Source organism: Bombus fervidus, chromosome 13 (genome assembly GCF_041682495.2).
Source record: "Bombus fervidus isolate BK054 chromosome 13, iyBomFerv1, whole genome shotgun sequence".
Taxonomy (NCBI): Eukaryota; Metazoa; Arthropoda; class Insecta; order Hymenoptera; family Apidae; genus Bombus; species Bombus fervidus.
In genome coordinates this window covers 10,172,719-10,200,701 of record NC_091529.1, presented here as the reverse complement: position 1 = coordinate 10,200,701, position 27,983 = coordinate 10,172,719, and the positions used below count along the sequence as shown (strand labels likewise).

The 27,983-nt window shown below is 36.6% G+C and overlaps 1 protein-coding gene and 1 long non-coding RNA gene across 4 annotated transcripts; both read left to right on the top strand.

Moving 5' to 3' along the window:
* The first annotated feature begins 36 nt into the window (after window positions 1-36).
* LOC139993541 (spondin-1) lies at window positions 37-27,882 on the top strand. 3 transcript variants are annotated; one of them, XM_072015366.1, is made up of 18 exons: window positions 37-305; window positions 932-1,200; window positions 8,873-9,074; window positions 18,882-19,125; window positions 19,810-19,996; window positions 20,893-21,057; window positions 21,263-21,386; window positions 21,566-21,696; window positions 22,600-22,798; window positions 22,933-23,095; window positions 23,259-23,484; window positions 24,683-24,887; window positions 25,489-25,656; window positions 25,999-26,121; window positions 26,423-26,571; window positions 26,716-26,794; window positions 26,880-26,948; window positions 27,085-27,882. In XM_072015366.1, exons 2-18 carry the CDS (start codon window positions 1,195-1,197, stop codon window positions 27,258-27,260), a joined length of 2,616 nt encoding a protein of 871 aa, XP_071871467.1. In that variant the 5' UTR covers window positions 37-305; window positions 932-1,194; the 3' UTR covers window positions 27,261-27,882. The 3 variants fall into 3 exon arrangements, with proteins under 3 accessions (XP_071871467.1, XP_071871466.1, XP_071871469.1); XM_072015365.1 differs by having other exon boundaries at window positions 39-305; window positions 23,259-23,598; XM_072015368.1 differs by lacking the exon at window positions 25,999-26,121 and having other exon boundaries at window positions 48-305; window positions 23,259-23,598.
* On the top strand, window positions 13,270-18,865 carry LOC139993555 (uncharacterized). Its single transcript, XR_011801405.1, has 4 exons — window positions 13,270-14,429; window positions 14,632-14,932; window positions 18,259-18,342; window positions 18,394-18,865. It is a non-coding gene; the product is annotated as an uncharacterized lncRNA (long non-coding RNA).
* Window positions 27,883-27,983: the final 101 nt, after the last annotated feature.

The window sequence follows — 27,983 nt, the reverse complement described above, 5'->3', positions numbered from 1 at the left end:
TAATGAATTAATAAATTAGCTATAGGTTATAGAAAAGTAATCGATATCGCAAGAAAATATAATAGATTTGTTATTTTCTTTGAAAATGCATATGCGCTTAATGTAAAGTAATTTATTAATACGAGTTATTATTTTTTATTTATATTTCAAAGCAACGTTCAAGTCGGAACAGACAGCGGCGTGTGGGAATAAAAAGTTTGAAACAACTCATGACGTTTCTAGACCTTTTAAAATACTACTCAATAAAGGCCGACCTTGCACTCGATTGAACTCTTTCGTCTGTTTCGCTGCGAGAACATTATTTGGTAATTATCGTGGCGCCTATGTTTTATTTTTGAACACGCGGCTGATCAACCAGAGTCCGGCCTTCGATGATTCAAAATTGACGATACGAAATCACTTTATCGCACCTTTTATTAAAATAGGAAATACGAACAATTCGATACGCGTAATAAAAATACTTAATTAATATCTACGATCCTGTCTTGCCATAAAGATAATTTAATTCATGTATTAATTTCCTCGCTATATACGCGTATACATGGTCTATTTATTTCAAACCAAGATAGATTTGCATTTATTTTCAAAGTAAATATAGCAATGATAATTCAATCCGGAATAATCGCCTCCGTATATAAGCAATTATTAAACTTCTGTAATAAATTAATTTATTATTCCTAACGAATGAACGCGCAAACAAACTCTGTAATTATCTCTGTAATATTACAATTACGATCTCGTATCGTATAATAAAATATCGTAGACCAAAGAACAATATTTTATCCAACTTTAAATTCTTTTGATACTTTACGAAATTTCGTTTCGAGTTAATTTTGAGTCACTTACAGTTAAGGAATCTGGTTGACTTTTCTTTCCTATCAATGCAAACGGAAGTAGAAAAAGTTTCTAACCAGCCGCGTTGAAATAACAGGAACGCATATGGAGTGTGCTGTCTGACCCTAGCGGAAGAATCTCCTTTGAAACGCACTGCGCAGCCAGTCTGCGCAAGTGGTGAGTTGTTATTAGCGCGCCTCGACAGACGCAGTCAGTTGGCCAGAGACTCGCGTCCGTGACGGATCTTTCGAATGTTTATTTCGATTATGTTTAACACACGTGACATGAAGCACGAAAACCAACCGTTTTAAGTTTGGTCCACGTGTTCTCTACGCTCGTGTGCAAACCATTCCAATTGTCATGATGGTGAGTACCAAACTTTTATACCTTTTACGGTAAAATTATTTATATAAGAAATTGAACGATTTTTCAACGACTGCTCAAGATGATAACATAGTTATGTATAAACAGGTTGATCTATGAAATATCATTACGTTGCGTAGATTAAGGATAAGATCAAAAAGCAGTTATGAAGCATTATCGAAAGCAAAATTTCTATTCCTTCTAATCTGTTTACCTATAATTAAATAGTCGAAAGTAATCTTTTCGTACGATATGATAATCTTCCGTTACTTCGTGTCATTTTGCCATAGCTAAGGACACTTTCCTCTCGTTATTTATATATATAATAAAATATAATGATACATTGGATAAAAGTATAATTCATTTACATACTTTGCTGTTATCTAAGCTGATAAAATTTATAAAATTGTTATCTATATTCTGCTCGGCTTAAACAAATAAAATAATGAAAACGTTGCTAAAAATGTATCGAACGATAATACTAAGAGCGAATGTAATAAACGATACAATCCCTTTGTGTACGATCTATGTATATTGCCGACGGGAAATGTTGATACAATACGATGAAACGAACAGTTGTATTCCTCGTTTCATTTCACTGTCGCGTTATATTGAAATACATTTGCGATGGTACGTCTTCGTATCTTACGCTTGTATGTTTTCAAGCGCGTGAAAACGGAGATGTTGCAAAGTTTTATGAAATTTCAGATTAACATGAAAATTTGCAGTAACCAGATCGTTGCTCGTCTAATTTAAATATCCAAACATTTCCTATATTCTATGTAGTATCTATTTTATCAATTATTCTTTCTACGTCTGTTTTGTCAACTTCTTTTTAGCAAATATTTTAATCTGTCGGTATGTTTCCAAATATTTATTCTCGCAGAAACAAATGGTACATTATTCGCATCGATCGTATCTCGGGAACGTTTGCGAAATCAGCTTTAACGGAATCATTCACGCGCAAAGACACTATGCGAATATCGATTCGTTCGATGCACACGATTTACCAAGTGCCTACTAGAAAAGGTCACGAGGGCAACAAGGGTGCAAACTGGTAATGACCCCAGAAATGACTCACAGAGATACTTTCTATAGCGGAGTGCACTCTTTCGTATCTGTGTAACACTGTATCTACGTCGAAGCAACGTGATGTTTATAAATATAATTGGCGTTCGAATTAATATATCAACAATCTCGCTACGTTGCTAAAAGTTCTGTAAAGATTGAACAGGAAAGACTCGTTCTACTTGTTCGCTTGTTCCGAGTAAAATTTTAGTTAGCGAGCGGAGTAGGGAATGTGGAAACGTTGAAATATCGTAGAAGAACATGTACGGTTTCGTACAATATGGAGATGGAATTCTGTGTAAAAGGTTGAAAAAGAAATACGAGCTGTTGTAAAAAACTATTAAGTATTAAGAAATAATTTTTTACCGCGAAGACAGGTCGTACGATAAGTCGAGGGAGGTTCAAGTGGTCAGAATTTATAGAAATTCTACGTCGAAGAAGATGGAAGTTGTGTTAAAGAGGAGGTAGAAGTAAAAAGAAACGACGACGTTGCGACGATATCCGACGTTGTAACTGAAACTTTTTTTTTCAAACTTTAAAAGCCGCGTCCTAAATAAATGGTAGAAAATGGTAGAAAATGGTGAAGTTGCTGGTTTTCTCGAACAATTTGATCGCGTTCATCAATCATTTTAGAGGGAAACCGTGTTCCTGTACGTTTTGTCGATTCTCTTCGGGAAAGTTACGCAAGATGATACAACTTTCGCTTACAGAAAGAACTGGTCGTACCTTGGAGTTAGAACAATTTAAAAAATTTATAGAAAACCATAAAAGAGTTAAAAATTATGTTTAAATAGGAATTTATTACGTTCGCGAATACGAACGAATTCAACGTAATTGTTTTCTATTCTCAAATCTTTATCAAACAATGTTTACCAAATGCCACGGCAACAACTTTTTCTTTCTCATGTTCTACCGAGCATACGCTCTTTAAATTCTGCGGTCGATCGCAGGCCGCATGAGGAAAAGCAAACGCAATCAGTGTATTATTCGACCTGGCTGGAATATCCGTTTTCATCTGAAAAAGCTGCGCGTTTCCAGCGATAGACGTGTATAAATGTACCAACGCTTGATTGTATCGTTGCGCTATTAACCTGTAACGATGTAACGATAATCACGCTACTGCCGTCAGTTCGTTAACAACAAAAGTAGCAATAATACATAGCAGTACGAGCAACAAATAATCGCGTGCCTGTTCGAATAGAAGTTACGGATCATACGGCAGAACGAAAATGTCTGTTCTTAAGAGGAAGGAAACGGAATGAAATGAAAATAAAAGAGGGAAAACGCGAAGAGAACGCAACGATAGATACGAAAGTTTCAAAAGTGTAGAAAATAAAATGAAAAAAACTGAAGATTTTGTTGAACTCGTACGGTTACAATTTTTTGTGATAAATATAGCAGGGCTAATAAAAATTATGATCGTTGACGTTACCGAAATAGAGAACTGAAAGAGCATTTTTTTGAATAGGAATGTTTGTTACAATAGATACCATTGTGCGGAGGTAGCCACTTTTTTCTACAAAAGAATGTATTCACCAGATATGACGGACATTTCTATTTTTCGTTACAACGTACTATATGTCTATATTTATTTGCTAGCAATGGCTGTGAAAACGAGCGTTCTAGAAAAAACACAAAAGAGACGCAAAGAAATTGTTACAACCGTATAACAGTCCTTGCTGCGCCAAATAACTCTTGTTATTTGAAAATGAAAAATTATTCTCTCGTAAATATCAGCTTCGCGTTTTCGGAACTTCGTTCGACTCAGAGACGTTGGTCTGAAATTTAATAGCGAAATTTCTACGAAAATTACTACCATTCTAGAGGTTTAAAACGTCCTCCCCCAACTTATTGACATTCGAATGACGTATTGGCGGTCGTCGCAATCTGTCTTTCGCAGTTTCATTCTACTCGATGCAATCCCCCAAGCTTCTCCTCCTATTCTCTTTTTTTATTCCACTTCGCTCGCCCTTCAAACTTATTTCCTCACCTACTATCGTATAATAGGGATAATATAGGTTCTACCCTCGAATCCAGTGAAAAAGGTCGAATATTACCAGTGGGTACGTCGATTTTCTTTCGCAATTTCTACCTTTTCTACTGCCAACGCTCATTAAATTTATATCATTTATCATTTTATTGCCCGAATTACGAACCAATATCGTATGTAGAGTTGACTCGCGGGAGAAATCGTTCTATGCTAAACTATCTTTAACGCGTGCAAAACTATTCTCAATCACTTTCGGTTAGTATTTAGTATTTAGAGCTAAAAGCGCTATAATCGCAGCTATAGTTCAGGGAACAAAGGTGAGACAAAGCGGATCAATCTGTTGGGCGAACCTTTCGATTCGAATCGCTTAGTAAAAATGAAACCAGAATCGAACACGCCAATTGAATTTGCGAATAGAGTTGCGTAAACTTTTGAATAGTGACGCGACGCGCAGGAAAATCATGGTCGTGGCTCAACACGAGGTATTGTTTGAATTCCTGTCGTTACTCTGCGGTCGAGGATGCAGCGTGAATGGCAGAATGCCAGATCGAGTCAAATACCCCGCCCTATATGTATCGTCTTCGGCCAATATATTTAGACACGGTGAATTTATGGTTGCTTGACGCTTGTTATTCGCCCTTATCGGACACAAGAGATTTAATTGCGCTGGAATCGTACGATCGAACGATGAAAAGCGTTTGGAAGGACTTGTACGACTCGTAATCTCGAAATTAAGAATATTTTGTGGCAGGGAAAATAGAGCGCGATACAATTTAATGGTTTGAGAGCGGATAAGGGAAGAAACGATAATTAATCCGTTATACGAGGTATTCATAAAAGAAATGAGTAGAGATAATGGGTATAACTGATCAGGCAGATAATCGATATAAAATATTAAAAAGCAACGCGAAACAATTAATCTTTGTTGCCGCATTCGTTCGTACCGGCACAATACAAATTTGCATTTACGTGTAAATAACGTCGTTATCGATGGATATTTTAAAGCCAGTTTCCAAACATAGAACGATACACCGAAAAGCTTCTCTTTCTTTATCGTTCGATATAGTTTTAGTTTTCCTATGTTTATGATGCATAAGCGTAATAAAAAGATCGTAAAACCGTATTTTAATACCACATGCGTTCGATACCTCTTTCACCTAACTCCGTTACCTTTGCTCTTTCTATCTTCTTTTCTACTTACCATCGTTTTAAAAGAATATAAACTCTGATAAAAACTTGAAAGAAGAAGAGCAACCTAGTGCTTTTTATCTCGTAAAACTCGTTGACGGTCATTTCTAATTTACAGAAGCATCAGAACGTGGAAAAAACGCATGCTCGATCAGCCATCCTTGATTCCTCGACAGTTTTATCACTTGCTCGGTAGATATTATTTTCAATTCGTCAGGAAGCACGATGCTACGTCACCGTTGACCATTTTTAATTCGTAAGAAATCACGATATCGCGTCATCGATCGTTTTAACAGCAACCGCGGAGGAAAAATTCGGGAGAAAGAAACCGCGCGAATTTTCTAGGTTGTGTATATGTAACAAACTGTTCACTGGTATGATGCCACGCGCGAGAAGAAAAGAGAAAAGAATCGTTCGGTCTGATGGCGCGCTGTATCTTTGCCAAGATGAGTCAGCCAGTAACTGGTGTACGTGCATAGCCGGACGAAGTAGTAGAGGCACACGTTTCCTCGCACGTGTGGGCAGACGCCGGGCTGGCCGGCATTCACGTGCTTCGCCGCGGAATATTCGTATTCTAATTTAATAGAAGCCGGCATCCGGCAAAGTGACATTTCGTGCTGCGGCCCGTTCCGCGAGATCCGCTGAATTTTGCATTGTTGCACAATGCGACGTCGTTACGTAATTAACGAGACGTAACGCTGCTGGCAAAATGGAAATCCCGTCGTCGCGACGGCTTTTATCGCGCGATTACGCGAACGTTGAGTAATCGATTTGGTTAATTGTCGCCGTGTTCTACCGGGGTTAATATATCTTGGTTAAGCTTACAACTTTATACGTTGTTTCGCGATCATTTTCCCAGTGTGTTTTGTAACGGTCGTTGACGTTAATGGATATCAAAAAAGGAAATTGTCGATCTTCAGTACAGGCGTATTGCCAATTTTCTTGTTTTCATTGAAACGACAAGTTCCTCGTTAAATAGCTGGTGCGATAATCGGATTATTTATTAATCTATTTTACGCTGGTATTATTAAATCTATTCGTCTCATTCGTGATTATTTCGCAGTATATTGGCGGCGATTGCCGATGTTAGTGGAAATTCGAGGAAAAACGTAGGTCGTTGATCGTTGATAGAATTCTTTCGATCTTTTCCTTTTATTCGATCGAGGATAGACGTAGGATATTTTCCTTTCTTGCGGCTCGCTTTAATCCGTTAAAATATAGGATACTTCTTACGTATCTTTTGGTTTTTAGACACGTGGTAACGTGTGACATAGTTATACCGTTACATTTCATAATACGTTAATAATGTAACTGATATTTGCATATTAACGTAGCGAAAACATTTTTGGATTTTTAATAAATTCGCGCGTGTATTACATTTCCATAAATTACTATTCATATGGTTGATATTATTATGTAAATCTGTTCGATAAATAGGGTTTTTCTCCTGGCTTATATATTTTTACTTCGATATGACGTAGCAGCACCTAATGTACTAAACGCATTACGAAAAGCATTCCATTAATCCGCATTACGCAAGTTAATGTGAAAATTGCTGCCTGCGTCGAATTTGTTGCGTTTAACAAAGTTAAAGGCAATTTTTCTTTCCTCCTTGCCTACAGCCAAAATATAATTACGACTAAATTCCGACACAGTCATTTTCCATTTGCAAAAGCGGCGAGAAGAATAATAAATTATAATAATCGAAAAACGCAGGTTCAAAGGAAATGCTTTTAATTACAAGAAATTATTCGATATTACGAATTTTTTAAACTTTTGCTTCTCCTTTCACGATACATTCGTCTTTGATGCTACAACGTAAATCAAACGCTTCGTTCTTCCTTCGATGTATAATACATTTTTTCCAAATATGCAGAGGAAAGTAAGCAAGAGTATCTTTAATAACATTTATCAAGGACGTTAAAGAAGCTTATTAGGATAGAATATTTTTTTAAATAATTTAATAACACGAAGCTAATAACTTTTAAGAGTCTCTAAACTGAAAATCGTACAGTAATATCGGAGAAGGGTGGAACAGAAGATCTTGTGAAAACGTTGGTAGGTATTTGAGAAATGTTTCGTAAAATATTTTGCGTTTCTACTTCGTAGCCCGTTGTCTGTTATAATTCATCGAATGTTGTTACGACATTGATTCTTTCTCGGCCACGTAAACGGATTCGTTGCAATCGTCACGGCCAAGATCTTCACGAAGGCGAACGTCAATGATACCGCGAGCCTTGGGAATTACGTAAGAGAAAATCGTGTTATCGGTCGATTGAATGGAGCACATAAGCTAGCGGATCGCGCGAAAGCATTCAAACGTATACAAAAAATTAAAACTTCTTGCGTATCTTTAACATTCTTAAAGAACGAAACGAATCTCTAGATTTCATTCAATTTCTTCGATTTTGTTCGCGAAAATATATATTTTTATAAAGATTCATAATGGAATAAAAAGAATATTATCTCGAGATGTGAAATTTTACCAAAATTTTTAGGAATACGATCTTACGATTTACTCGTCTCATTTTCCTATTCTAACAAAGAAGAGATAAGTTTGAATATAAAATCCAGGCGAATACATAAACACGAAACTTTCACTGGAATTAAATCCTCTGCCGCCATATCTCTCCTTTCCATCGGAAAGAAATTTCCTTTTCCATTAGAAAAGAAATATCCAGAGAAAGAAATGGCGTGAATTGTTTTTCTATATAGATTTAGCCACGTGTAGAGAATACAATGGAGCGGAGAACGTGCGAAATGATAGTTGGAATTTTTCGTTTTTCCACTATAGCCAGCGGGTAGAAGAAAGAAACGATGTCCCTTCGATTCACGTGAAATGAAAACTCGCCGTATGCCAGCATTTGTATGTGGGTGTTGGTGGATAAATTGGGTCGATCGGTTTCCAATCCTAATCCCGCTCATGACGTATCATTCTTATTTACTACGCCAGTTCTAGCCCAATTTCCAACCGAATCGTACGTGCCATTATGGCCATTAATCGAAACAACAGCCAGGGAAGAAAGTTTTAACCGGGATGTCATCTTCAGTCCTGTCGTTTATTACGAATTTTCTCGCTTGCGCCATTCCAAGGAGACTTTACTCGAAAGTGGAAATAGAACGCCTTGAAATTATCATTTCGGTCTTTTCATTGACCATATGTTTTGCAACTCCGGATGCTTTGTACATGCTTTAAAGTAACGACGAAACAATTAACGGTATCGTAATCTGTCTCAACGTTTAGCTTGGATTCGCTTTCAAACATCCATCCTTAAAATCATAAATAGGTTCTTTGGAAGCTCGTAGCTTCCACAAAGGCGAAAAGCTTACTAAACCGCTAATTTCGTGAACGTAACTCAAAACATAATAGCGGTCGTTTTTAATTGTCAAGATAAGTTTATAGTTTAATTTTGCGCTTCATTTTCGCAGGGAATAAAAAGCTTAAGGGACGTCCGCAGCTTTTTGTTGCTGTTGGCTGCAGTAACGAGCACAAGTGCAACAAAATGTAGCAGACTCATAGACGGCACAACGATGCCTCGTTCCAGCGCGGAAGAGAAATACCACCTATTTATCACCTTGTTCAACCGATCGGACATGATCTTCTCCTACATGCCAAATACCAAATACACTGGTGAGTAGTATTTTGTTAAGTGATTTTACTTTTACTTTTAGAACTCTACGACGATACTTGATCAACGCAGAAGCGAAACTGCTCGTCTTTAACGAGTGCGATCGTTCAATTCGTTTTGTTCGACAGTGTTCTGGAAGAAGCAATTAAGTGATATACATCTGGAATGTGGAGGGAATTGGGAAAAATTCATTCACGCATAGTTTGATCAAAACGCGAATCGACATCGAAATAACGAACTTTGTCGTGAGAAGTTAAGGTGGACTCGAATCGAGTCGCTTCGAAGTTTTAATTCTCTTCGCGACTACTTTGAATAGTTGAATGGGCTCGCGGTCCGAAGAACCAGCTTGCAAATTACTGTTTATTCGACGATTGCGACGGGAAAATTACTCGAGCGCGATGTTTTCAAAAATAATTATTTGTATATTATAATTAACGGGCGGAGAAAGAGAAATTCGTTCATACCACTTTGTAACATTTGGTAACACGTACAACTTTTGTTTAATTAATTATATCGCGAACTCTCTGCGAACAAATTTTTACGTAGAACATCACCTATAGATAGCATCGTGAAGATCGAATTTCCGATAACGCGAGACTCTCCAGAATTTGTTACGTTAGGCGCGATAAAAATAACGTATGAACGGAAACGGTAACGAACGAAAAGTGGAGAAATTTGTTTATACTTTGAACAATTAACGACCACGAAACTCCAAGGCGAACGAGACCTTTCAACTTGCAATAACTACGATATATCATCGTAACTAATTCCATTAAAAAAAGGCACGTTTTTCCCTCGTGGCGATAAATAATGCCAACAACGCGATTTCAGTGAAAATTTAATACTCGCCGTATTCTCGTTCACCGTAAGCTATCAATCGTCTAGTCCTACCATTCGATATATCTCGAGCAAGAGCACTTCGTTCAACGTCTGAATAGACCTTGGAGAATAAAGGAAAGAAATTTCTCTCGAACTGCTTCCTTCGACCATAATGACGGCAATTATTGAAAAAACCCAGGAACCTAGAACGTATCGTCACCTTATGCGGGATACCGGCGGATTCAGGGCACACTGGCGATTCAACGCTCGTCGAGAACTGTCTTCCATACGATAAAAAACGGGCGTGTAATTTGTGTGCAAGGTGTGGATGTCCCCGTTTTTTAAATTTGACGTCAAATCCGGGCTGCTTTCGCCAGGAAATTACAGGGATTTAGTCGAGAGCTTCGCGAATAGAAAATATTATATTTGTCGACCACAGGCGGAGACACGATAAGTCACATTTCCTATCTTTTGCGTGAAAGCAGTTTTAAAATTCAAGCGAATTCATCGTCGATCGATTCCACGGTACGAACGTTATTTTCCTTCTCGATTATGTCATATTAAAATTCTTCTGTTTGGTTATAAAGTGACATTAAAATTAAAGCGAAGAAAAGTGCTTATCGTATTTGCCTTCTGCGATCTTCGTTTAACAGGGAAACGGATTTCTCTGGAGCAAAAATTCTATACCTTAGTTCTGTTCCATAAATATGAGTTTTCGTAAACAGATCCACGGCCTATGATCATTAACTGGAACCTCGTTCCTCTCTAGAACTCCAGTTTTGCGTTATTCTACGACCGAAATCTCTGTATCAGCCAGCACTCGCAAACTCGGTAAAACCTTCCTCCCCTACAAGCTCACCTTCGCATCCCTTTTCTCCCATAAACTCCACCCCATTCTCTCTCTTCCATCCCTTCGGCTATCCCTCTTCGCCTCTCTGGCCACATCTGTGTTCCATTCAATCTCTCAACAATCGCAATTATACCTCGCTTTCTGCATATTCTCATCCGTTACATCTGTCGACTAGTAACACCGGCTTTCTATCACCGCGCCTCTCCCAAAAAATCAACCAAATATGAAATACATCGACACGTTTCAATCCATTCTTCATTCGCAGTGGCCATGTCCGCGAGGTTCGCCGTCAATTACATACGATCGATCGCGAACCGTGTTCGCGTGTCTCCTCCGTGATTAATCGCTGGCATGGGGTCGTATTTAGTACCGATCTCTCGGCAATGACGCTTTACGATTTGACAGGACTATTCTCTGTACGTTCGAATTAGCAAAATAGCCGAACTAAAGAATCGGTGAATTTTTATACAATTTATATTGATTTTCAGCGGTGAGTTTTTCGAGGATTCGAATGGTTTCTGGCAAAGTTTCTCCGCCGTATTATTCGCACCAGTAACGCTGAACGGATTTATACCGGGCAGGATTATATTTCGAACAATGTAATTAGCAAACTAGTCAGAGTGACTAATTCGCAATTTTTCCGTCGTTCGCACTGGTAACGCCGTGCAATTTGACTGCTTTATATCTCTAATGGCCGGATCACACGCTCGTGTGCGTTGCACCATTAAAAATGTTAACCCGTCGTGCAGCGCAGCGTTATCGCAAACAACGTCACATCGCTCGTCCGCGTCAGTCTTTATATTTTTAATAGCGGGACCTAATGTTCGTGTACACCGCGTCATTAATACGGCAATTACCATCCATTAAAATATAAAACTTACATGCTAAGAAACTTAAAATCGAAACGAAAGATGTATGATAAAAAAGATATAGAAACGATCCTTCGTCCGTATATTTGAAGGAAAATTATTGGAATCTGCGGAGACGTAAAGCGACTCGGTATAAATTTACAAAATTTCTAACATCAAGCAGTCGGATCGCTGTAGCGGTAATCCACTTTGTCTCAGTCATCGAGCGGAACACTGGATGCAATTATCGAAAACTAAACCGGTGAACGTGGACCGTAGACGCCCCACGGTTACTAACGCATGCAAATCCTACGAGTCGGTGAATTAATGCATTACGTAACAGTTTGGCCGCGAGCCAGGTGCCAAGTACACGCTCGTGGATGCAGTTCGACGAATGCACCGGGTGCAACCGGTGCACAGGTCGGAATCGCGAATGCGAATGGAGTCACATCGAATCAACTATAATGGCGCCGTGGAATCGGAGACGGATCGTTGAGAAGAGAATCGCGCGTGAATCCCCTTCAGATTTATCGAGTGTTTTCCTCCGCTTGCGCAAGCATTCTATCAGAGTTCGTGACTCGTAGCTGTAAATGTATCGTGGAAATCGGCATCGGCAGTATATAAAGGTCTTCGTGGAAAAGTGGTGCAAGTGAATCTCTTTTTAGAAACGATTCCAGCGATATACGAGATCCAGATATTTTGTCATAAATTTATCGGACTTTACGATAGATAGTGCATGATAAAACGTTTGAAAATATCCAGGGTTCTCTGTTTTTAAAGTTTTGCTTTGTCGAATTTGTCGAATTAAAGTTTCGTCGTCTATTACGTACCATGTTTTCTTCCAAACGTTTCGTTTTAACATTCGCCAACTTGTTCGATGGATCGGTGGTGGTTTGAATAAGGAAAGTTTAACAATGGACAATGATAGCTTTTAATGGAATATCCCCGCTGTGAAAAATTCGAATTTCCTCGGAAACGTGCTCGAGGCAATCGTTGACGATTTATAGTTCACAACTGTCCGACTCTGACAAAGCTCGATTTAGCTCGCTCTTCTCTGAAATTATCACACTCTGACACGTACTTACACGTCGCCGCTATCCAAAACTTCTTTGGCATTTCTACAGATCGCTCAGTGATACGCATCTCCCTCCGAAAGGTTACTCTGCTTCTTCGTGTAATTCGAAAGACATTTGTTGGCAATATTTAATAAAAAAAAAAAAAATTGTTTTACAAAGTATTTTTAAACATACGATATAGGATTCTCAAATTATAAGCTAGCGTTCTTACGTTAAATTTTAAATTACGCTCGTGAAATATTACCTACTATTTGATCTTTTGATCTACTTAAACGAAATAGAAGCTAGTTCGTCCACTATGTTTGAATCATTTATTACAATACCATGAATCGTAGTACGATTTTAGGTTTCTAAATTTATGTCAAGCAAAATTAAAGATGTACGTCTGAAACAAAATATTTCTTTCCACAGTTATATACAATATCCTATCTTTTCTGTATGTACATATATAACATTTACGCTTCCCAATGATATAATTGATTGATATTTCAAATGCAAATATTTTTAATCTTTGAAAAAAATGGTATAACTTATTTATCCTTCGTTCATTAAATGTTTTAGTCTCCACTTTGAAAACATTCACGTAGACAGAATTCGATTTTTTTTTTATTGAAACTCTAGAAAAACGCGTTGATAGATAAAATTTTCCTACCATTTTTCGTACCTGTAAATAGTCGTTTTCGAATATCAATTGTTTTTTAATCAAACACGTGCATCTCGCCATTTTGTTTCGATAATTTAATAACTATTCTCTCTCTCTCCCTGTGTTTCAAAAACTACGAACAATATCATTAAAAAAGACTATCGCGTCAGTAAAAAATTTGGAAAGCATAACAAACGATCGTAACGTTGAGAATATTTAACCGAGTTCAGGATGATGCGAATTTGCGGAAAGAGGTTCCGTTTCCTTTTTCAACCTCGGAGCAATTTCAATTTAGTAGGAAAAGACAATAGTGTACAGAAAGCGGGGAATGTGTTTTATGGTCATCTCTCGAATTCAGTTTCTGTGTTTCTCCGCCGACAAAAAGACTAACGAATAATAAGGACGCGGTGCAAAGTCCTTCCATACCGCAATTAAAACCTTCCACTCTTTCTATTTCGTTTGCAAAATATTAAGCGTTCACACGCTTAACAGAAGGGTTTCGCACGCGTCACTTCCAAATTATTCACGATCAAAGAAACTGTAAAAATGTAATCAAAGCTGAAATTGTTGCGTTAATTAACGCCGTACTCGGAAAACGACAAATAGTGGTTTGTGCTTAAACGAACGCTTAACTTATGCCCCAACAGGTTCTTACATACATCGTACAGAAATCCTATCGAATCATAAAACAGAGAAAAAGTTATTTTTATTATTTATCGACGCGTAAAGCTTCGCATATACTCATTTTGTTTATTCATCGCTCTCTGTATCGCTTTCTTTATTGCACGACGTAAGCGAAGGAGTCATAAATAATAACGAAAGCTTGCTTGTAATTTAACTGCCACGGCTAAATCTAATTACAGGCTGTCGGACAGAGGGAAAACCTTCAACCATTTAATTAAACTTTAAATACGATAAAATGATAGAGAGCGATCGTTTCGTTAGATTATACGGTCATCGAGAAAACTTATTTGCGATTACGTCTTCGTGCTGCTATTATTCTTCCCCCAGTCATTAAAGAGCTTACCCGATGTTGATCTGCTTGGATAAAACTGACGCGATTAATGAAACTTACCGGTTAATTCAATGGAAGCTGCCGGAGAATCGTAAATTTAAAAGGTGTGAGAAATTGGATGTTTTAAATGAAGTTGCTACTTTGTGATGTTACCTTAAGTTTAATTATTATTTTATAATATGTATACGGAACGAAAGATGGATAAAATGTATCGATTCCTTTTGGAGAATCGTTCAACTTCTTAAATGATAGTATACGGTTCCAGTATATCAAGACAGCCATTTCACAAAGGCAATTTTTGTAAGGAGAAACACGATGCGGAAGAATCGTTGAATTCACATTGAAGAGGTTTTAATCGATCGCATAGAAAAAAGAATTGTAAAACATCGGAGGAAAAGACAGCCTAGAGAGAAGGAAAAAAATAATGAAGCGAACTCACATTATCGGGAATTCGATTAAACCTTGTCGCGCAGACAACAAATCTCCTCGATTTACGTTCGAAGGGTTTCTAAAGACGTAAACGGAGAAGCAATAAAGCAACGTGACAACTAAATTCTCGAGACATCGAATAGATCGCATGCTCCGCTGGTTTGAAAATTGCTTGCAAAGGTAATCTGCCGTTTATTTTTTTTTTTTTTCTCCGATACTTTTCTTTCGCTTACGACAGTTATGACGATAACGTACGTAACTATGTAATATTAAATATCGACGATTGTTACTTTATCAGATCAAAGTTAGCAGATAAGTTATACAGGACGAAATTGAAAGAGACAAACGCACAGCTGTAACTTTGAAAATTAATATCCCTAAAAATGTAGAGGAGCAACGATGACAAAGCTTAGAAACTGAAAGTAACGTTCATGGAAAGACAGCACCTTAGAAGTGTTGCAGCTAATCACATTAACAGATTACAGAGTAGCACCTTAGGCGAGATTTTTTCCACGCGCAATTGCAAAATCGAGCAAGTTTCTTTCCTTTTGTTTCTGCGTGTCAGCGTGGGAAACACGATACACCGACGAAGGTTTCATTAACTCTGTTTTTCCCCCCTTTTACCCAGTTAATTCTTCTAATTCAGGGTTATGAGAATGATCGTGAGAGTCATGTGTCACTGCTTGCTGGCGCAACTTTCAGTTTCGAGACTGGATTTATTTAACGTCATTGCGTCTAGACAGTGTTCAAGAAGAATTTATTCAACTCTCTCACGGTATACCATCTTTCTCAACTATTAACAATTTTGCAGATTCAACGTTATTTTATAGAAAGTGAGTAGTTCGTAAAAAAAAGAATTCTGCGTGAATTTATTAAGATGTAACGTCTGATACGAAGCTGTACAATTAGAGTGATTAAAAAAAAAGTTGCAAGAGTTTCATAGTTGAAATTGTTTTGTAATGCGGTAATGACAATCGGTATATGCAACGTAGACGCAACCTAGACCTAACCCAGACCTGCTTGTAGCAGACAGACTATAATCGGATTAAATTGTATTAAATTGTTGAAAGTAATCATTCGGTGCCTCGTTCGCGATAATTGTTATCGGGACTTACGAACCTTGTACACTTTTAAAATTTTCTAAGTTTGCGCAGCTCGTTCGAATTTTCGGAGCATCTAAAAATTCTGATATTTTAAAGACATTTCGATTTTCAAACGTTTCGTAATTTTTGCAGTTAAAAGCTCGCAGATTGTTCAGGATTTCCAAAGTTGCCAGATTTCTCGTTTCTAAGAATTTGAAAAATTTTCATTTGTTCGAAGTTAAAGTTAATATCGAGAATAATTAAATGCGTATGTAATTACTTTCCTAATCGTGTACTGTAATTGGTACTGAGAAATATTGTGCCTGAAAAATTTAAGCTAATTATTTAACCTGAAATTTCCTAAGAGCTAAATTTGGCGTACTCAGAAATGTAGATAACAAGTTTCACGCTGATGACGCGAATACTAAAAGGTTCTTGGAATTTCTGTCGTGCACGCTATTCCGTAGGCAGTCACTTTTCCAAAATGAGAATTATTTATAATTGCACGTACATGTTTTGCAATTAAAAATATTACGATAAATATTTATGTAATAACGTTACATATCGTCACACGCAGTATAATTTTTGCCCGTAATTACGCTATTCTTTTAAATAGAAACGCATACACATACGTTTTTCATAAGCCAAAATAGAACAATGGAAATACCAAAAATTTATCGTACTTCGCGTAATTTTGTTTCAAAGGTGACTAAACCCTAAGATTAACGAGATCGTTTTAAACGAGCAAAATACGACGAGGAAGATACGTGCACGGCATTGCGTGAAAAATATTTGTGATCAACGTTTAAGTGACGACTGAGTTATTCAGTGAACTAGACGCAGTTTGCGAAGACCCGTAATACCGGAAGCCATAAATGCTCTAAACATCTGCGTGTTACGTCTCTGATGTATACGCACGAGACGAAGTAAAATCGACTGGAAGAGAAAAGATAGTTTTGTTTGTCTACAGGGTGCGTGCAAAGTCGTTCGAATTCACACAGAACCGAGAACTCGGCAAGTTGGTTGTCTCGTTGTAAACTCGCTACGATCGTCGATTTACATGCTAAAAGTTGCCACTGACGATATAATCTTCGTAATACCTGTCGATCAACGTAACTCTCGTACATCTCTTTACGAAGAGATTTAAAACGATATTATTATCTTTACTTTAAACAAAATTAATTACTTATTTTTTATTAACAGAAAATTCTTTGATCATTTTTATCGAAACAATTTATCGACGGTAATTGCTACGACAATAATTTACATGTTATAATTCGTATTTTATAGCTAAAATATTTTATTTTATCGCTTCGTTAAATCATCACTTTCACTCGGTTAATTGTAGACTTCACTATCACAGCGTTTTATTGAACATTTTCAATGTTCACGCACGAATTATATTTCGATAAAAATTCAAGCATGCAAAATTAGAAGCTTCGAAGTTCCGTAATTTTTACCCAAACGAGTTTTTCGTTTCAATAGCTTACGATCAATCTGTTCGTCGCGCTAACCGAATCACATCGTATACACACCTACTATACAACGTTATTGCACGACTGTTTGACGCCTGTGTTGCACAAAATACAGATTGTTGAGCAAAGGTTCCGTGAGTAATTTGCGCGAATGAGTCAAAGAAAACCAGTGCAATTGCTTCACTACCACGATGCCTGCAACCAATTTAATTTCCCTCGATGCTGAATCGAAGGCATTAATTTTCCATTCCCAACAAATGTTCGTCAACGTTTAATTATCTAAAAGCGCTTGATCGAAATTTGTATTAATTCGTTGTTTTCGACGCTTTTGTAAAGAAAATATATGATTCTGTCCTCATCATACTCATCTTTCCGTTAAAACACATTGTCAGATCAACGAATCGAACATCTTTGTTATCTTCCACTGATCGATAGTATTGAACAAATAGAATGAAATTTCGTAACGCCATTTAATCGTAATAATTTTCCAATTTTTATTAATACTTATCCATCCGAAGAAAAATAATTATTACCTAATAATCAGTCTAATGATCTAGTCTAATATGAGTCATAATTATTTACAAAATTAAATGTTCATTCATCCTTTTTCGATTTCTTTTTCTAAATTATTCGAAAGTTTGCAACGATGTTGCCTCGTCTGTTGCAAGAAAAAAAAAAAAAAAGAACGAACAATTGTTTCAGTAAAACAACGGGAAGAATTTTACTTCGAAAAAGGTTTATACAAAATAATCGGACGAGTCGCGAGAATGTGCAAACCGTGAAAATTTAATACGCTCTACAGAAATTTACGCGAGACAGAGAATTTAACGTAGCAATAAAAAATGTATGCAGCTAGAATTCGGCGGTGCGTTACAACGTTGTTGTGACACGTGCGATAAAGTAAATATTTTCGACGAGGTAACTAATGTACATTCCTGCCTTGTAACAGAGACGTACGGCTGCTCGATTAGGAATAGGGAAATAAACGATAATATATTTTGCAACAACGATATCCAAAATAAATATTCATAATGTACTCGCTGTCCTCAAGAATAAAGTGATTTTATCGCATAAAAATTTGAAGATCGATGATTCGTTATTGTATTTTGTTTGCTGACAAACGGATGTTCGAGCAAGATTCCATCCTGTCCACAAAGTCAGAACGACATTAGTCGGAAACGAATTTATCTGCATTCATCGTCGCAGAAAATTGTTCGTTAGAAAGTCACGATCTTAATCCCCTCGATTATCGTCTACGAACTACTTCAGAAGATGAGACTTGCCGTAAATCACCTTACGATATCGATGCATAAAAAAGAATTTGTGCGAGGACAGTGCCAATATCCATAGTTAGCCGGATCATTCGAAGAAACGTTTGTAAGCAAAGGATGATCACTTTGAATCTTAAAGATTTTTAGAGAACGAAAAGATTCACGATTTTCTGAAGTTTGTTAAAGGGAGGAAGAAAAGTAATTGCAATCGACGCGATACGAATCGTTGACTAAAATAAAAAAGTCTCTTTGCGTGAAAGAGTTAAGGAGGAAGAGGATGAAATGCAATTTTTTGTTTCAGTGACATTGCAAGCAGACAGTACGGATATCATGCCAAGAAAATTCACTAGGTTTTTGATATCCGCCGAGCCCGAAAACGAAGATGACACGGCAGAGAGTGGCATCTTCGATTTGCAAGACGAGTTGTTGACAACATACTCGGAAAATTGTCCGAACGCCGTAGTGGAGACCTCGCAGATGTCCAAAGAAGAGATTTCTGTGGCCTGGACCAGCCCTTCCGAAGGTAGCGGTTGCATATTTATCAGGTGAAGGGACATTTTAATAACAAGCATGGAAAACGATAACGTATTTTTGCATGCAAATAGTAATGAATTTAATCGTATCGATAGATTTGTATCTATCTCCTCTCGTCGTTTTAAATTACATATGCTGTAATTTATTCGAATTTTTAGAATGAAAATCAACGAGATATTGTTCTGTTTTGTATATACAGATCTTTTAATTAACGTTAGGAAAGGAAATATCGCGCGTAATTTAATAAATACACGATTTAACGAACGTTTTATCTTTCAATTTTACGTAACGAAAATTCTTCCTTCGTCGAAATTCTTTCTTATTCGGTGGAAAACCATTTTTTTTTTTTTTTTTTCTTTTTTCGCGATCAATCGGAAAACAATAATTGTAAAAGAGAACAAAATTCCGAAGATAAATGTTTCAATTTATCAATTTCGGAATTTATCCTAAAATTTAACAGAATTAAACGTTACACGATACGATACGAGTAGCAAGAATAGAACGATATTTCGCTATTTTTTTGCACGATTTGGCAAATGGACCGAAAAATAAATGCGTCTTTCTACCTCGCATCGAATAGCATGCATTTAAACGCAAAGCTTGGCCCATTTCGGTAAACGCTGACATCTCGAATTAATGGAATCTCGGGAACGTGGGCCCGGTAACACGTGTTCTTCCACTTGTTTTTCTCTTAGGGCAACGATATTGGAGACGCCAGATACATGGTACATGGATGATCCGAACTTAGTGCTAAAGATATGTCAAGACTCGAGAGCCGAGGCGGACGATCAGGGGCAGGTTCTGAAAAAGTGCTGCGCCTGCGACGAGGCGAAGTACGAAGTTACTTTCGAGGGACTTTGGTCTAGAAATACTCATCCTAAGGCACGTGAGAGCTTGTCAAATAAAATCGACAAACAGAAATGCATAGAATCGCTATCGATCTTCTTGTTTAAGCATCGACGTGTCTCTTCGATGAGAAACTCCTTCGAACGAGTAGCGAAAGCGAAGCAACTCCTTTTCCTTTTATTTCGACCTTCCTCTTTTTCGTCGAAACTTCTTTTTATTGAAATCGAAGCGGTGTGAATTATCATAAGCGTACTGGTCGATTGAAATAAGATTCTTGAAAAATTCGTACAAATGAAATTATCGTTTTGGTAAAAGGAAAAAGTTATTTAGTTCGTGGACATTTAGACGTACGTTACACCGTGTAAGAAACAAATTACTTATTTCGAACAATTCGAATATATAAAATTCGACTGCGAATTAATTTTGTGCGAAACCGTTGTACTAAAATAAAGAGTGTACGTTGATAAATTACGAAGAGTATCGAAACAAGTTGAAATTGGAAAGGAATTATTTTAATTCCAATTGGAATTCTTCATGCTGAATAAGGAGACTGGATGCTGTTTTATCGATGTCGCGGGGGACGAAGTTACTTTACGACGTGAAAATGGGTCGAAAGAAAGTTCGACGAAACTTCCTTTTAACTTGCGACGATGTGTGGCTCGGGTATATAACAACGTTATAGGAAAACGTTACCGATAAATACAGAATCGCATTCGTGTGCATTCGTTTCAACGATTTTCGATATTCGGTCAAATTGAAATGAGAGCCACTATTGTGATCAGATTCGTGCATTCAACTGGTGATTATCGAAAAATTGAAACTAAAAACGTACACTCCAACAGTTTTGTATAAGCTATGCAATATGTTTTCTCTCTTTAACAAGACCTTTTAATAGGAAAATAATTTTTAATGGAATTTTTTCATTTTTCCAGGACTTTCCTAGTAAAGGATGGCTCATTCGATTTTCAGACGTGATTGGAGCATCGCATACGGTTGATTATAGATTTTGGAAATACGATGGTCTAGCCAGTCCTGGATTGCAACAACTGGCTGAACTTGGATCGACCAGGAAATTAGAATCCGAATTAAAGAGTCAAGTAAATATTATTAAAGCAAGAATATTATATCATTTCTTTAAATTCGCTTTTGTCGATCATGAAAAGTTAACTGTAGCAGAGAATAAGAAGAGTTATAGTCGATTCTTTGTTTCGAATTATAAGAATTCGATTTTAGTTTTGCGTAAATTTCTTTTCGTATTAATATCGACAGTAAATATCGATCTACGAATTTATTTTTTCACAGAGTAAAAAGATCAGAACTATAATTAAAGCCAGAGGAATAAGTTATCCCAATGTGACTGGGAAAACTTTTGCAGTATTCCGTGTTGATCGGGAACATCACCTGATGTCTTTGGTGTCGATGATCGGTAAGGAAATTTTAAGGAGAAAAATAATTCTCTCGATTCATACTTAGACAACGTGACGATTCTTGAAACTTAGAAATGCTTTACGAATTCCACTGGAAAATTCTAGGAATTACGATGGATCGATTGAAGTTTTCCGAATTTCAATCAAAATATGAAATATGAAAAATATGATTTTGTAGATCCTTCGCCGGACTGGATCGTCGGAGTTTCAGGTTTGGAATTGTGCTTGGATAGTTGCACTTGGATCGAACACAAAGAACTGAATTTGTACCCTTACGATGCGGGCACTGATAATGGAATCACCTATTTGGTAAAAAAAAATTCCTTTCTCAAACGATCTAAATTCTACTTTAGCAAATTCGTACGATATAATTATTTTCACAAAAACATCCTCCAAACATTTTCTTGGTCCATTTCCGGCTCCATTCGGTACAGTTCGATCGTTACCAACGAATAAAAACGAAAAGCAGCTCCCGATAGAAAAACAAATTACGAAGCGTAATGAAAAATTGCAAATGACAGGTAAAGACGAATAGGTTTTCGTTTACGATGGAAAATGGTTTCCCCTTTGGCGGAGAAAAGCCCAGACGTTTCAGCAGTTTTCGATGCCCAGCGGAAAAGATTCGTTTAGGAGGACGAAATCAATGTCAGCTGTCGATCGCAGAAAATCGCATAATAAATTCAACCGCAGGCTCGGGCCTAACAATCGACAATAGGATTGCGGATCGCGTGAAAATCGCTGACGGCGTCGAAGTAATCGTGCCTGCGACGCTTTTCCGACCGACCAACGACTTTCCTCGTCGCGTCGCACCATTTCCGCTTTTCGATCCTTCAGAATCCATCGTTCAACGATGTCCTCGTGATTCCTCGCGAAACATAAATTTAAACGCATACAGATATCTTGAGCAATAATAAAGAGGCAAAGATAGTTCGTTAATTTCAAAGGAAACGAACGATAATAATAAAAGAAATTCATAAAACAAGCAGATTTATAATGATAAAATGAATAAGTCGAACAGGACGAGAATTGTTTGGAGGTTGATGAATGTATTTAAACTGACTTAAATTATAATCCAATTATGTGAACTGTCTCGTGCTTAACTATCGATATCGTCGTTATTTGACATTTCTTGATAGGCGTAACTTAATTGCTTTATACTGCAATTGCGTTTTACGTAGGCGGTAAAATGAAGGAGATTTGTTGCGTTTGCAGTCACCGGATTCGCCAACCGAGCCTCAAGAACCCATCCGTAGGATAACTTCGAGCTACCCAAACGACTCCAAGTCTCCGTTTTACGATCCTTCCGGTTTAGATATGAAACCGCTTGCCAGGCTTTACTTGAACCGACAGAGGCTTTACGAGAAAGCCTGCAAGAATGCGTCAGAGGATGCGCCATCGTCCACGGATACGGGTACCTAACAGCAGTTTAAATACACGCGAACATAGAGAATATATATCTCTTTTTATTAGCTCTTTTTATTTCCTGCTCGAGGTGGTCATTTTAACGAGGAAGTTTAATGAAAATATAATTTATAACGTATACAGGAGCCTGCAAAGTGACAGCATGGCGCAACTGGACCGCATGTTCGACAGCGTGCGGTCGTGGCACTCAACTCAGACAAAGATATTACGAGAACGAAGCTGCAGCGGTCGCGAACAAGTGCAACGTCTCGCTAAGTGACAGACGTCAATGTCTTGGACACGATTGGTAATTAGCATGATTTTATGAAAACTCTCCTAGAGAAATCTGTATGATCGGGAATATTGAAACACGTTGCTAGAGATATTCAAGAATATTTAGAAACTTGTAACAAATTCGTTTCGCATTATCTCTATCGCAAGGAAATAAAATTGAATACCGTTAAATACAGCAATGGAGAGCGAAGATCGGTGAAAGGATGCAGCGAGTCCGAAGTACTACACGAATGGAGCGACTGGAGTGAATGCTCGACGACTTGCGGCCGCGGAATCAGGACCAGAACAAGGGCTTTCAAGAACAAGAAATATAAACAGTGCAAAGCCTTCTATAGCGACCAACAACTTCAACAAACCGACCATTGCACGAATTCTGAGTGCGATGAAAAGAACGGAGAGGAGGTAAGCGAGACGTCTATCCAAAAGGAGGAGAATGATAACAATGAGGACAATGATAACAAAGAAGATTACGAGGAAGACGAAGCAACGTTGGGTGGAATCGAGGAATGGTCGCAAGTACAGAATCCAGTGATAGTTTACGAAAATTTACTAATTGCAAGCTAACTGGCAGAAACCTCGCAAAACGCGTGCACGTAACTTTCTGGCTATTGTCTCGTCGAACGCGTGAAAATAAGACGTAGAACGAACTATCGTTTTTGTCAATTGCGCTTGTTTATGTTATTATTAACAAATTATCGAACTTGGTCATCACAGAAATAATAATAATTACATTTGAAGATCATTTTATACAAACTGCCCCGCATAACATAGTATCTATGCTAGTGCTACGTTATGCAGGACACTCTGTATATATACGAATCATTACTAACGAATTTCGAATTATTCAGAATAATCGTTTCACGCGCGAGTAACTATAAACCATACCTGCACCATTTCTCGCTGAACCATCCACTGGCATCCTCACGTAAGTCGAGCGATTTAATCACGAGAAAAGTGAAAAATCAACGATCAGTTGACTCTCCGTTTACAGAGTAAGTCAGAAGCAATGGATGAAATGAATAAGAAAGCTAGATAATCGATATTTCAACGAAACAAAATTGCTTTTGCCTTCTTTATAAAATAATGATCATTTCTCTTCTGCTTGCTCACAGTGCTAGATTATTCATTTTATTTGTCACTTCATATTTCATTTAACAACGTCATTTGTTAAATGTACTTTGTCACGCATATAGACTTATGGTTACGCACTGACATTCAACTTTTAATAAATGCAATCGACTAACGTTCGCTATATGCGACACCATCTAGTTTATACATACGTTCTTTCCTGATGTTACAAAGTGACTAGCTCTTTCTTCTTTCGTCGTAACAGTTTAAAAAAAAGATTTTAGATGCTAATAATAAATTAAGTTTTGTTTCTAGAACTTCTTCTATTAAGAATTAATAGAGCATAAAAGATTAGAATTGTTTGTTAATGGGCATATTTAAAAATCAAATTCAATTAATTACTGGGACGTCAAAATCTTTTGAACCATGAGATTTACGAAGAAAGTTAAATAAGCCTAAATGATTAAATGACAGAAATCTTAGTAATTGAATCAAAAATCTAATTCATCCATCGTATTGATTTTCTAATTAGAAATGCATCGAAGAGCGTTACATGCAATGGTCCCTGTGGTCACCCTGCAGTTCTAGCTGCGGTAGCGGTACCCAAACGAGATTTAGAATGACCCATGAGAATTGGAAACGCCATGATGACGTGGATCCTACAGAATGCAGACACGAGGCGGTTCCCTGTCAAGCTAAAATCGCATCATGTAACTTCACGAAAGAAGAAGCAGAAGGTAAGAGCGAACGATTTTCTATTCTAACCAGGAGCAAAATCAATTTTCATACATGACAAAATTGATACGAATCTTTGCACGTTCGTTCTATATTAGCTTTGAAAGACGCTAAAAGTCTAATGATATCCTATTAATAGATATCGCTGTAGAATGTAAGTCCTCTAATATTTAACTCTTTGCTATTTTAAAATATTTCGAAAAATCTCGTAGATGCCTAGCATAGAATGTTCTTATAATTTCCCAGTAACAAGTCCCAAGAACGGATTAGAACTTAACTTATTTCCTCGACAATTACAAAGCTTCCCTTGTTGAAAGGAAACACGAAGATGTAAAACCCTCTTAATTCTCACAGAACCGTATCAAATTTCCCCTTTACGCTTTCATGGCATGCGGCATTTTTATAAACAACGAATCAAATTGTAAATCGAAGCAACATAAGCAGCAAAAGCGCGTAAAACGAAAACAAAGAGAAGCAATTAATCATGCAGATTTTCGTTGTTTATAGAAGAAGCTAGTGAGAAAAGATTAAAGGGTAAATCGTAATAAAAATGATTTCAAAAATAAAGAAACAATTGTTAAGAGAATGTTGAACTGATTGCAGAATTTTGCAAGAAACCGAAGGAAGAAGGACGATGCAACGGTAACATCATTCGTTGGTATTTCGACAAAGAGAAGGGATGTAAATCGTTCAAATATTCCGGCTGTGATGGAAATGAAAATAATTTTCCAACTGAACAAGATTGCAAAAAAGTTTGCGATAGCTATCAGAGTAAGTTTCCCTTCGTCATTCAGCTATCTGCTACATCTTTCTTTATTCAGAAATCCATCGACGATGGAAGTAAAACTTGTTCGAATGATAAGATAAAGTAACTTTGATACTTTTGACATACTTTTGTATCATAAAAGTAACAATAACTCAACTCTAACAAAATTCATTGATTTATAATTCCTTTAAGAAAAGAAAACTATATGTACTGTTCGAACGAACTCGTTTAGAGTTTCTGACGATTATCGAATATAGCAAATTTAATAATTCAAGTTTTATGGCTTACGTTTTTTAACAAAATCTCCATTGTTATTCTGTGCACGCTTGCTTATCAAAAAAATATAGAAGATTTAAGGACTAACTTGTCAACTATGGCGAAAAACTATAAGGTATCCCTCAGCAGCGTTCTCAGCTATCACATACCTGCACAGGGGCAACGCAGTACGAAGACAAAGCGAGCACACCATGGTGATGCTACCTAACAAATTGCATTACTTCGTCTTGCAAATCGAATTACGAATCGCTTTGGCCCCAATTTCGAATATTATCAACAAAAAAAAAAAAAAAAAAAAAAAAAAAAAAGCCATAATTATGTTGCGTAATTTGATTGAAATTCAATATTTTTTGCTCGATATGTTGTTAAGCAGTTAATTGCTCGCTCATTATCAGTATAAACGTTAACGCAATTTAGTGACATTCTACGTTTAACCTGCTTGGTTTATAAATGTTTCTTGCAATGTAGTAAACAATATGCAATATCTTCTTGCAGAGAAATTAAAATTCAGAGGTATAGAAGCAGACAGTCAAATGAAATCGTCTTATAACGCGGAAGATGTCGACTGTCAGGTATCCGAATGGAGTAGTTGGTCTAAGTGTGCAGGTTGTCGTGGATATAAAAATAGTACAAGAGAAATTAAGGTAAATAAATTTGTATAATCAGAAGGAAAATGAAAGTTAAATGTTCTTTTTATTTTATTCGATGAAAAATTCGTACGAATCAATATTTTCCATTTGCAACAGTTTCAAAAGCGTACGTAACTTCGTTTAATTTGAATAATATAGGTACCACATAGGGGTAAAGGTAAACGATGTCCAACAAAATTACATCGTAAAAGAAAATGTCGTAAAGATCCATTGTGTTGTAAGTACAATGAAGATAAAATAATTTAATCTAATTTAACATGTACTAACTACAGAAACTGATTAAATAAAAGTAAAATCCGTAGCCTTGCAAGCTGATGTTCCAAGGCGACGTATATACCGTGACCAAAGTTTGAAGGTAGAAGAAAATCAAAGTGAGTTCTGATTAATAAACATATTATTTTTAATATTCCATTGTTAAGGCCGTGGAGTTAATGATACGGTTACCAGACGCAACTACTACTTCTGAGAAAATTTTTAAATCTCAATGCGATTATTGATGAAATTCAGTTTCAGTTGACTGTAAAATGACACAATGGTCTAGATGGTCACGTTGTACAGCCACTTGTGGAGAAGCAGCACAACACAGGACAAGAATAGTCAAAGTTCAACCCTTTGGTCCAAAAGGCAAACTTTGCCCTTCTCTGGTAGAGTACAGAAAATGTTATACAGGGAGATGTCCATAATAATGTTCATCTATACTTTTTACATATCCATTTTTTATTTTATTTCTTTGTCTTTAAATGCATTTGAATCTGAAATTTTATTTATGTATCATTAAATCAAGCATAATAGAGATTTGACATGAAATAGAGTTTTTGCAATTATAATACATAATAAAAGCTGTTATAAAATATTACAATCTCTTGACGTGATATATTTTCCAAAAATTTATGGTACTATAAATAAGAACTGACAATCAATACCTATTAGATATCACCTAATTATACTATATGTTACAATATTAGTTTTGAGGATGCTTGATGCATTGATACATAATATTTTAAAATCGAATTTGTTTAATTTTTTATCGCTTTTATTGCAAGATTTAAAATAAAAAAGTGTTCAAAACCGAAATTATATTCTGATAAACATGTTGGAAGGTATATATGAATTAGCAGTAAAACAAATATGCATTGAAAAAATTCCTTTATTTATAGATAAATAGAAAATATTTATGATAAATTTTAAAATCAAATTAGTGTTATACAACGCACAAAATATCGTGCTACAATTCTTGTCTACCTTTTGTTTTCATTCTTTTCAGTTATTCAATATTGAAAAATAATAACGAATCGCTATGAACTACATATATGGAATACTTCATATATATATATGCATATGTGATATGAGTAATTGTAATATATAATTACTCATATATTGCATATGAGTTTACATATAATGTAAGT

Excerpts from the sequence above, each read along its gene's own strand:
- LOC139993541 (XM_072015365.1), top strand. Across the intron at positions 24,888-25,488 it reads CACGAAAGAAGAAGCAGAAG|AATTTTGCAAGAAACCGAAG; the intron begins GTAAGAGCGAAC and ends AACTGATTGCAG. Across the intron at positions 25,657-25,998 it reads AGTTTGCGATAGCTATCAGA|AAGATTTAAGGACTAACTTG; the intron begins GTAAGTTTCCCT and ends AAAAAAATATAG.